Source organism: Uloborus diversus, chromosome 1 (genome assembly GCF_026930045.1).
Source record: "Uloborus diversus isolate 005 chromosome 1, Udiv.v.3.1, whole genome shotgun sequence".
Classification (NCBI taxonomy): Eukaryota; Metazoa; Arthropoda; class Arachnida; order Araneae; family Uloboridae; genus Uloborus; species Uloborus diversus.
Window position 1 is genome coordinate 251,373,860 of NC_072731.1, and position 12,460 is coordinate 251,386,319.

General features: G+C 30.9%; 1 protein-coding gene across 1 annotated transcript; it reads left to right on the top strand.

Annotated features, from left to right (window-relative positions):
• The first annotated feature begins 215 nt into the window (after positions 1-215).
• LOC129226714 (uncharacterized) lies at positions 216-12,109 on the top strand. Its single transcript, XM_054861346.1, has 4 exons — positions 216-307; positions 8,095-8,464; positions 10,146-10,349; positions 11,233-12,109. Exons 1-4 carry the CDS (start codon positions 296-298, stop codon positions 11,850-11,852), a joined length of 1,206 nt encoding a protein of 401 aa, XP_054717321.1. The 5' UTR covers positions 216-295; the 3' UTR covers positions 11,853-12,109.
• The last annotated feature ends 351 nt before the right edge of the window (positions 12,110-12,460 follow it).

Consider the following 12,460-nt stretch of genomic DNA (forward strand, 5'->3'; position numbering starts at 1 on the left):
GAGTCACAACCACCCCCACCCAAAAACTTTCAGAGAAAACCACCGAATCCGCCCATCCTGCGAAACTCTTCCACTTCCTCGCACGGACCGTAGATTGCTTGCTAATCTAGGTCAAGAACTTCCGGACGTTCTTTCTCCAGGCAGGTGTGGTGTGGTCCTCCCTACTTGCTACCTTCCGAAGGTCGTCTGCTGGACGTTTAATCGGACTAACTATAAAAAGGTGAATTATGGACGAAGGAGTCACACTCTTCCTTCAGATCCAAGCATTCGAACTTAGTTCAGCCTCCGAGCCAGTATGATTGCATTGGTGAGTATTTCACAAGCAATTTTACTCAAGGAATAGAAATTTCTTTTTTCCTCCCCCACTTTCACCCTTTATTAAAAACGTTTTCTTGTTATGAATTTAACAATAAATAAATAAATTAACAAATGAATAAATGAGTGAATAAATAAAAAAAAATGTGCATAAATAAAATTTAAAATAATTAACGCGAGTAAATCTTTTTAAAATGCGGACAATAAAAAGGCACACTCTTCCTTCAGATCAAAGCACTCGACATTAGTTCAGCCTCCGAGCCATTATGATTGCATTGGTGAGTATTTCACAAGCAATTTTACTCAAGGAATAGAAATGTCTTTTTTCCTCCCCCACTTTTCATCCTTTATTAAAAAATTTTGCATGTTATGAATTCAACTATAAATAAATTAATAAATTAACAAATGAATAAATGAGTGAATAAATAAAAAAATATGCATTAATAAAATTTAAAATAATTAACGTGAGTAAATCTTTTTAAAATGCGAACAATAAAAAGGCACACTCTTCCTTCAGATCCAAGCACTCGACATTAGTTCTGCCTCCGAGTCATTATGATTGCATTGGTGAGTATTTCACAAGCAATTTTACTCAAGGAATAGAAATGTCTTTTTCCCTCCCCCACTTTACATCCATTTTTAAAAACTTTTGCTTGTTAAGAATTTAACAATAAATAAATTAACAAATGAATAAAGGAGTGAATAAATAAAAAATATGCATAAATTAAATTTAAAATAATTAATGCGAGTAAATCTTTTTAAAATGCGGACAATAAAAAGACACACTCTTCCTTCAGATCCAAGCACTCGACATTAGTTCAGCTTCCGAGCCATTATGATTGCATTGGTAAGCATTTCCCAAGTAGTTACACTTTAGCAATAGAACTGTCTTTTCCCTCCTCCACTTTCCATATTCATTATTAATATTATTATTTTTAAATTATGTTTTTTATGGATTAAACGATGCATTTGTATATAAATAAGTAGTTAAAAATAATCAATAAGAATTAAATAAAAAAATATCGACTACAAAAAGGTGGAATATTCACTCTTCCTTCTGATTCAAACATTCGAACTTAGTTTAGTTTCTAAGCTGTTAGGATTGTATTGGTAGATATCTCCATAGCCAATTTAACAGAAAGGACTAACTTTTTCCCTCCCTAATTGGAAAAAAAATCTTCTCATTATAACAGTACAATAACAAGCAAATAAACCAATAAAATAATAATAATAAAGATTAAATTAAATAATAATAATAATAAATTAAATGAAAAAAATTAAATTTCATTATCAACTAAGTACTATTTTATCACACTATTTGCGCTTAAAAGCGCATGCGCAGAACTATGACGCACATGAATTAAAGTAATGATAAAATAAAAGGGAGAAAGAAAAAAATCATATTGCAACGATATTCTGCACATTATTGTATGTTAGAGAAATACCAGTTCACCTAGATTTATTGTTTTACAGTGTCAAATTTATAGATAGTGCAATAAAAATAACAGAACCTAACAATGTACACTGCATTACAATTTACTTTCGAAAAACAAAATATGAAATCCGTTAAGTAGTTTTCTTGGCGTAGCGATTAAAATTTATCATAACAAAACTAATATATTATAAATTTAAAACCTAAAGTGAAATCAAGTAAATAAAAAGGAAGGCAGCGATTTTGCCGAAAATCACAATACTGATTGAAATGACCTCCAAAGCATGTTGGGTCCTAAATTAAAATAATTTTTAAGTTTAGAGTTAGGTTGTTAACAATTCAATTTATTGTGCTGTATTTTGTCATGTATGTTTTTAAATATAATTTTTCAATTTCTTTACGTTTTTCTATTATTTTCATTCTTTTTCTTCACTACGCTTGCCCAAAAATATCGTACTATTTAACAACACTTACTTAACATCACTATTACTTAACATCACTTAAGGTATTTTCATCTAACTAATAGATATTTGTTAAGTAATTTTTACGTTATTACGATGAGAATTCTCGTTAAATCTTAGAGCATATATTGACGCGATCAAGTTTCATTGACTTTGTATTTATAGCATAACTATTCAAAGGAAAACCACCGAAGAACTGTTTAGGAAAAACAAGGATATAGATAGTGTTTCTTTCCTTCAATATACTAAGCTATTCAGTTTTCTCAAGGAAGATTCAATTTTCTTTCTTTTAAAAATATTTTATAAACATTTTGCTATCTACCAACGTTCTAAGAGATTCAACCTTTTTTTATAATACATATAAGTAGTTTTTTTAATCGTTTTGAATTCCGCCAACATACTAAGCTATTCAGTTTTCTCAACGAAGATTCAATTCCTTTTATACAACAATTTTTTTTTAACATTTTGCTCTCCACCAACGTACTAAGAGATTCCATCTCTTTTTGTAAAAGCATTTTTTAAATCATTTTGATCGCCGCCAACATACTAAGTCATTCAGTTTTCTCAGCCAAAGATTCAATTCCCTTTCTTTTATAAAATTATTTTTTAAACGTTTTGCTCTCCATCAACATATTAGGTTTTTCCGTTTTCTCGACGGTTCAATTTTCTTTCTATTATAAAAGTAGATTTCCTTAATTTTTTAGTTAAAAGTTTTCTCAAGCGTTTTTAAAACCTTATATGCTGTGTTTGAGCAGATACATCCTTAAAATAATGACCTGTTGCGATACATTCATGCATTGCTGCTTAATGTGCATGTATCTTTATACATTATCTTGATGGATATGATTTCATGTATTTCTTTTTGTTCTCTGAGGATATCCTTATGAATACTTTTTTACTTTTGGAGACATAGGAGAGCCTTTTTCGTTTAAAATAAAATAAGGCATTAAAATTCGTTTGCTTAGTTTGCATGGTAAATTTTAAGACTATTTTTTGTTAATACTAAATGTGTTTATATTTAAAAATAACCACAATTGTGAAGCAGTAATGAAAATTTCATTGTATTTTTTAATTTTCGTGTATTAAAGAGATCAATTAACGTAACTTTAATTAGTAGTTATAAAGCTATTAAGTGATCTGTATAGATTAATTTAATATTAACTTACATTTCTCCGAAATTTGATTGTCAATGATTGAGTGATGTCAATAAGCACATTATGTTTTAAACTCTAGCATTATAACTGTAAAAGTTTTGAAAATGTGCCAAATGTGTTTCAGAAGCAATTGCATTGTATTACGATTCTGCAGTAACTTAGAGTTAAATTTTCCTAAAAAAGAGAGCTTGTTTCCTGCTTTTCTCGTAGTTTAAAACCTCAATGAATTTGAAATTTTTTAAATCACTTGAGGATGAAATAAGATCCGTTTTTCAATATTTTATAATTTGAATGAGAATACTTACTTTTCCAAGTAATCAGATATTAATCAAGTTAAAAAGTTTACAGTTAGTATAAAATATGGCATTTGTTTTGTGATTCGAATGTAATATTGCTTTCAAAATGTTCGGGTATCCATTACAACGAATCGTGCGTTAAAAATGTCTCTTAAAATGAACCCTCCTACATAACATATATTTTAAAAAGTAAAAGTCCGTTAAAAATCAAGATAATTATCTTGAATTTAAAAACAGAGAAAAAGTAGCGAGATAAGTTTAAAAAAGATTTTTTATTTTAGAAAATTAAGCGTATTACCAATCTATTTCGGTATTTCAATTTAATTGAAATAAAAAATAACCTTTTAAATCTGCTCAAAAAAACTTTTTATCTAGCGTTTGCTTTATATGTAAGAAAATGATACTTTAAAATTCGTAATAAAATAATCATCTTCCAAATAAAATAAGATTTTATTTCATTAAAAATAAAGATATAGCTAAATTTTCATAACTTTTATTCGTGACAAGTTTATTGTTTCACTCTGCGTGCAAATAATTCCTTTACAACTTTTAAGCTTTTTTTTTTTTCAATTTTGGTGTTTCGTCTCTTTCACTTAATGGAATATATCTTACACTTGTATACACATCTTTGATTACATTTGCATCATATCTAGCTTCAGCAACTGGTTATAGTTTATTGTCTGATAATGTTAATACTGTCTGTGTGCATCTACAGTGCTTTCAATTATTTCCTCAATAAGTGCATTAAAATGTAACGGAATAGAGATTTATAAAGAAAATATTTGTAAAATAGAGTTACCAACAGTTTGAAAGAGAAATTCAGTGAATTTTATTATTTGAAACTATACTCTATGCTTTTAAAAATGTTTTTTTAATACATAAATATTGAATTATTCTTATGAAACGTAATGAGTAGCACTTAAATCTGAAAAACCACTAACATTTTATTTGTTACATTGTTTTGTTACTTTTCTTTTTAAAAAAACCCTACCAAATGTTGACTTTAAGCTGTTAAATTAATCTACTGACGCACCTTTTACTAAACAAAATTTTAAATTATATTTATATATATATGAAATTTTATTTTTTGAAAGCACTTTGAAACGAACCTTCAAAATGTCTTCCGCAACATAAACGTTCAAAGAGCATGAACGTTTTAAAACAATGTGAACATTATCTTCTAAATCTGAATGAAAATGTTCACTTCGTAAATTCCAAAATTTGAAAATAATTTAAGAGCCATACATTTAGATCGTCGTTCGTTACTGGAAAAAATTCAAGTGTGTTTTTTTTTAAATATACGCAAAACTTGAAATAGAAAATTACCTTGTGCCTAGATAGCTTGTATTATCTGTCGCAATTTAACGAATTTTCTCCATATCTACATTCACGCACGTAGTAAATAAGATAATAGTAATATTTTTTTATAAAGTAGACTTTTCGAACAGTATAATAGTATTGAATTCCATGAGCTAGAATTTATGACGAAAATATATACCTGTTTCCCTTTGGTGCAATTAAAAAAATTGTAAGGACTACAGATTTTTTCTTCAACTTGAACAAAATTGAAGATTTGAACTCGTACAGGAATCATCCAAATCTAATATCTTAAAACATACATAAAAATATGATACCAGAAATGAACTTTAGTTTACAGAATTTTGGTTAGTGACACATACGTTATATATTTTGCCTTTTCTATTGTAGAGTATTTTTAAGTAATTATACTAAAAATTTAATCCCAGACAGTTTGAGTTAATGAAACGAAGTTAACCTGAAATAAACCTAGTTTCAACAGCCATGTACCGCAAGAAATCACTTAGATTTAACCACTTAAATAAAATTTATTTCTCAGGAACTAGATAACTGAGTTTAATTAACTCTAAACAGAGCGTAATTTACTGCCCCTTTTCCACAATCCTGCCATTTAAGTACCTTCCCAGAAAGAAAGTGAAAAGAAAATATCGCCAAAGCTTTTCCTAAAACCTTATAATTCTAATAAACGATTCGACTGAACAGGTTAAAGGCGAAGCCAGCCTTTTTTTCCGTCTGACCTCGATAACATTTGGGAACCTGATACCAATAGAACGGTTATCAACGCCTTCGCATTGTTGACGGTAACTGTAACGCACATTATGTAGAGAACGCTTGAAAAGCAACTGTTGATTATGATCTAATACCTCAAATGAAGGACATAAGAAGTATAGAATGCATGATAGGCGTGTCTTTGGGGTAAAAAAAATATGAAAGGGAAACAAAATAAGTTTGCGCCCTAAACGCTGGCTGATTTGCGGAAGTTGGAAAAGTGACCTTCAAAACTTTCTTTCTTTTTGAATGAAAGATATGAAAAAATACTTGAACTAGTTCAGAAGGTGTTCTATTGATTTTAATTAGGCGTCTAGCTTAGTTACTAACTTCTCTTTGGACCGATAAGTTTTGTTGTCCTTCGTGAGAATGTTGGTTGGAATAGCAAAAGAAGTGGAGGAAGCCGTCAATGACATTAGTTGACATAGTTGACGTAATGAATTACTTAGCATTCCGATTGTATTTCTGTCGAACATGTTTTTACCCTCTTTAAAGCTGCCACTTGTTTATAAATAATAGCATATCGCTATAATTTGTTTTTGATGCAGAAAAACAATGAATTATAAAAGCGTTCTTGTGTAACAAAGCTGCCGTGATGGGACAAGAGTTTTTTATGTCGAAAAAAATACTTAAAAAAGTCGCATGGTAATTTAATTATTGAACTATTACGTTTTTCATTAATACTAATTTAGAATCATCTAATTTTCAAAGCTCCTTGAAGCACACTCACTGTCAGTGAAGCTTTTCGTGTTTATTCGTAACGATTTTCCAATCTTTGTACTCAGACTGTACAATAAATTATTTTTTGTTACTGTGCACTAAATTGAAATTTTTTAAAGGAGATCTTGCAGTTAATCTTCCAATATTTTATCCAGGAAGCGCTCCGTGACCATCCCGAGATGGTTGTAAGGAAAATTAAATATTTATAACCAAAGAATTATGTATTAAAAATTTATTTCATGGTGTGAATTTTCACTTTCTGTTTCGGTGCGCTAACTTTTTTTCACAAAGGGGGTGGAGCGGAAATAATTCTTGTATTACACTTATAGACAAACCTAAGCATTAAAAAAAATCACTTTAGATATTATGTAAAATATACTTTCCCTTCAATTCACAACTTAAAAATAAAACCCCTATGATCTCTTATGTTAAGATGCTTTTTTTTTTTTTTTTTTTTTTTTTTTTTGCGTTAAGACTATTTTTGTATTATTTTCTTTATCTTACAATGCAGAAAAATCACTAAATCCAACTATTGGTGAGTCTTTTGCGAATTCATTGGTATGATTTACATGCATACAAATATATATGGGTCCCCTTCTCCAGAATGCGTAACTTTAAAACGAAAATATTTTTCAAAATTAAAAGCTTTTGTTTTCTTTTTTTTTTCTCATTCTTACATGAAAGTGTTACCTACTAGAAGTAACCCAGCTAAATTCCAATTATTTAACTCATAAATAATAACAATAAAAAATCCTTGTTTACGGAAAAAAAAGAAGAAACTTTTAGTTTTTTTAAAAAAGAGGCCAATTTAATATCAAAGAAATTGTGCAAACAATGAGGTATTTTAATGATTAGTGGGAATTTAATATCAAGATTTCTAATTTACAGTAAGTACAACTTCAAATTTAATTACCCTTTTAGTTCAAATTTAAGTATTATTTTCTTTAGTATCCATTAGTGTTTTGATTTTAAAAAGCATGAACCACTGAAAATTACATTTGTAGCTTTGTCGAATACAAAGAAAAAATTTTTATCCAGTTAATGTATACATATTTTCATCACGTTACTTTGCAATGGACAGTTAAAAACTATTGTTTTAATTAGAGGAAATAGCTATGTACAAATAAACTTATTGTTTTGTGAAAAATCAATTCACTAACCTTATTTTGTTTCATTATCAAAAGTAAACTGAAGTGTCAGAATTTATTTAATGAAAAAGAAACTCCTTACGAGCACATGTTATCAAAACTTTGCGTGATTAAGTGCAAATACTTTAAACATGAATTCATTTGAAATAATTTCTGTGTTTACCAATTGAGGCAATAAGAAGCAGAGGGATGTAAGCGCCAAAATTAAGATTTTGGAGATAACCAGTACAAATAATAAGAGAATCTCCCCTCTGCTTTGGTGCAAGAGATGGTAGTAGCTGCTCTGGTGAATGCTGCTATAGAGAATGATTAAAAAAAAAAAAAAAAAAAAAAAAAAAAAACGAAAACCAAGGATTTGAACTTAAACGAGTTTCATAAGAAACTTGAAAAGTCCATTTACACTCCTTTGCTTCTCACAACCTCAATTACGTATTCAATTTCAAATCTTACTTCCAAAAGTAATTCTCAATTTTCGCACAACAGCTACTCTCCATCGTTGCCTCCTGCGCACTAGCTGCTCCCTACTCTGGAGTTGGCATCTATGGCCCATCTTACAGTGCTCCTGTCCTGCCTGTAGCCGCCCATAACTATGTACACCAACCAAAGGGCGTTCTGTCGCACACCGTAACCAACGTCCACAGCCCAACTGGAGCAGTAAAGCAGCAAACTGCTGTTGAGAAAGATCACCTCGGTGGCCATACCATTCGCCACAGCGCACAGGCGTCTAACGTTGATCCTCACACTGGACAAACAGATGTAAAGCACGATGAACATGAATTCCATATCAATCCTTACATAGGACAGGCTGCTGTGCACACTAACAATGCGGAAGGATCACTAAATCCATCTATTGGTGAGTCCTTTGTAAATTCATTGATAAGATGCATATAAACGTATTTAATGGAAGTTTTAGGCTAGTTTTATTTAGTTGGCGCTTGCGGTAGGATGTTTGTTTTATTATTTTTCACTACAGAACATAATAATTGCCTATTTGGCTATTCCATTGTCTATTAAACTGAAATAAAAATAAGTGCAAAGAACATACACGTACAATCTACAAAATCCAGCATTTAATTTACATAAAATTAGGTGTCAGCAGTGGCGCACACAGGAATTTTGCAAGGGGAGGGTCCAAGGTCGAAACCTTATCCTCCTATCATACCCCAATAAGTCGTCAAACATATTGACTTGATTTTATCGATTCCCGAGAACGAAAAACAGTAAAAAACTATTAAATAAAAAAAAATTAGCCTCATTTATGAAATATACTTAAATAAATAACCAGAAAGCAAAATAATTTAGGCTTTTACTTTTCTCATAATTAAAAAATGGATTCAAATTCATAGAATCTCATTTTAATCTGTAATTACAAAACTAAAAACATGGTTATTACAGTGTATTCATTTATAATCACCATTCTGCTTCTTGTAGACGATTCGTTGCAGGAGAAGTGCACTATATTTTTAAAAATCTTTAAACATAAGGATTTTATTTTTTCACTTATTAGAACTGCCTTTGTTTGAAATTATTCTACGTACAAGAAACATAGAATCGCAATTCAGGGGGAGAGCCCTATGGGAGGGGTCCGGACCCCTTGGACCCCTCCCTTGTGTGCGCCACTGGGTGTCAGCATATCTAAATCTCGTAGTCTCGTATTGAACCGAATTTGATTTAAACACTATTTTTTATAATTAACGGAGAAAAATATTGGATTATTTATTGAAATGAAATATTTTTGGAATTTCATGAAACTTCTGAAATGTTACAAAAATTGCATTAATATATGTGTTGTATTTTTTACCATGTATTCAACTGTGTATTTTCAACTGTAGCACAGTCGGTTAAAGTGTATGTTTTTATTTCTATAGTATTTTTGATCGCACACTTTAAAAATTAATGCCTTTGTTATTGCTTCGAATAGTGTAATTCAGATTTATAGTCCATTCAGTACATTTTTACCAAGCAAATGGCATTGCACTATACCTTAAAATTTTCTTTTCAACAAAATTTTCTTTTAAATTTCTGTTATACTCATATTTTTCCTTACGTTTTTATGCACATATTTTCATTTCAAAATATAAACAAAATAAATAGAACTCATGGAATAACACGTTGTTTTGCTGGTATTAAATGTGGAAAAACAAAATAGCAGGTTAAAACTAAATGTCCAATAAAGGCAAAACTAAATAAATCAATCCAGCAGGGAGGAATGATAATTCTAGCTCATTTGATATGATAATTCCTTCTGAAATTTGCAAATTGGTTTAACAATTTTTGCACTTCGAGAAAGAACAAAGTGACTGGATCTTCAAAGAAAAAAAACTATAAGAAATAATTGTAAGAGCGTCTGTTATTAAACTTGTGACAAAGAAGTGGGCAGCTAATAAACACATCCACTTCCTCCTAGAAACCGGATGTTCATCTTGTTGAAGAGTGGATGTCAAAAACTGAAACGAAATTAGAATTAAATATTTAGGAATCTCAAATGGCTTATTGGTATCAATATTTGACTGACTGTCACTGTCCATTTTTAGGTCATGCTGCTTTCAGTCAAAAAACCCACGAAGCCAAAATCGCTCCTGGACATGCCTCTGTGGCTGATGTCTCCGACACCGCTGCCGTTTCACCACACAGCAGTGCAGCAAGCAGGGACGTAAATGCAGCCAGAACCGACGCTCTGCACGAGGGAATTGCCAAAAATGCTCATTCTTCACACAAGAGCTACGCTAACGCTGCAGGTAATTTTGAACTAGTCATTTATTTGCAGCAATTTCTCCATCATCAAAAGTGATAGTGAAATGCCAAATCCAAATTTGTTTTTCAAGTTTCCTAATTCCTCGTTATTTTCGCGTAATGGAATCCAAGTCGGTTTATTCATAGATATTTCAAAGGTGATGTTTAAGTTTGTTGAATTTCCTGATGATTTGTGTCGCGAAAAGTGATGTAAATAAAACAGTGTGGTACTTGACGATACCGTTATCTCTTTAGCCCTGAAAAGACTAGAAGCAACGCCCAATTAAATGAAATTTTAAGACATAAAGCTTTTTGACCTTTAATATTACTTTCAAAAAAACACATTGATCAATTTAACATGATACCGTAAGATTTTATCTAAAGTGGCAAGGGAAAATTTTGAGGGTTTCATGGAATGTTTTTTGACATTACTACAGAGAGAAGTTTGAACAATTTTTGTTTTAGTTGTGCGTTTTAGTTTTTACCAGAAAATGTGACTAGTTTCTAAATAATAATAATAATAGTAATAAAAAAATAATAATAGTAGTAAAATATATCGATGTTTTGTAAGCGGTAAAGCTGATCAATGCTCTATTTCTTTATCCATATTATTAAATAAAAGTTACTGTTGTTCTTTGTTTTGCAAATGTTAATCATGAAGTTTAATTAAATAACGTGACTAATTTCATATCCAACAGTCACAAATCATCTGATAAGTTATTTCAATCAATTTTGCTTTTTATGAAATATTTTGATTAGAATTTAAAGAATCGAAAACCGTTTGAACAATATCTAATAAATAAGGTAGACCTTTAAGTAGTAGTACACCCATAAACGATGCTTGTTTTTCTTTGAAAAAATAGTTATCACACATAATTTGTGTTTCAGGAGTTGGAGGACAATCTCAGGCTTATGAGACAAACCGACGCAGCTTTGATGGACATGGTTATGGCAACATCCATTATGATACTCAAGCTGCCAAACAGGCTTATGATGCTCACGGCCGTGAAGCTTCCAGTGAGGCTGGATACAAGCTGGACCAAGCTTATGACGCCAGAGTCAACCTTGGTGCTAGCAATGAGCTGGAATACAGCCGCCATGCTGCTCATGATAACTATGGCAACTACGGAGCTGTCACTCAAACCAGACACGCCTCCCAGGGTGGCCATCTTGTACCAATTACTGAAGAAGTGGTTGTTGGCCAAGCCCCTGTCATTGTCAAAGAATCTCCAGTAGTTTACGCCAAGCCTACTGCCTATGCCAAAAGTCCTGTTGTGTATCAAGAACCAGTTGTTTACAGCGAGCCCGCATCTTATGGATACAAAGATTCCGTTGTTTACGACGAGCCAGCTGTTATCTACAAGCAACATCCAGCTATTTACAAAGAGCAACCAGTAGTATATGAGCAACATCCAGTAGTGTACAAGCGACAGCCAGTAGTGTATGGAGCCCATGCTTACGGCCCAGCAGTGTATCCTCAAGATGGTCAATATTACGAAGGATATTAACACATTCGTTTGGCAACTATTCCTATTTGAGTTGTACTACATAAGTTGAATTTGCTATTGAAGTAAAAAATGTCATTAAGTTATAGTCCTAAACATTTGCTTGATTTCTGCTATTAGTCGGTAATTTCTCAGGCGAAAAATATTTACACATTTTAAAGAACGTTCACTGTAAACAAAATAACTTGATTGTTTGAGGTTTGATTGTTTGAAATTTCAAGTTTTAAGTATCTGAAACAAAATAAAATCGTTTTTTTTTTTTTAAACTATAATGCATAATCAAAATTATTGGTAATGGGAACATTTGAAAACAAAATTTACCTTACCTGCACCTCACGGTTCATAATTTTGCATATTTTCTTTTTAACCAAAGACGTATTTAAAATTAATGAACTGATTATAAAAACAGGCTAATATTAAAACAGAAAAGTTTGTTACATTTTATTGAACTTTACTCATTTTTGTTTCCTTAAACATGCAAGAAAAACAATTTTATAATTTTTTGACATTTGTACTTTTTGCATATCATTTCAACTTGTTTATTTATAAGCATTACACTGTATTCTTTCCTACGTCTAAGTTCAGGTCAAAATAATTGTCAAAGAAAAAAA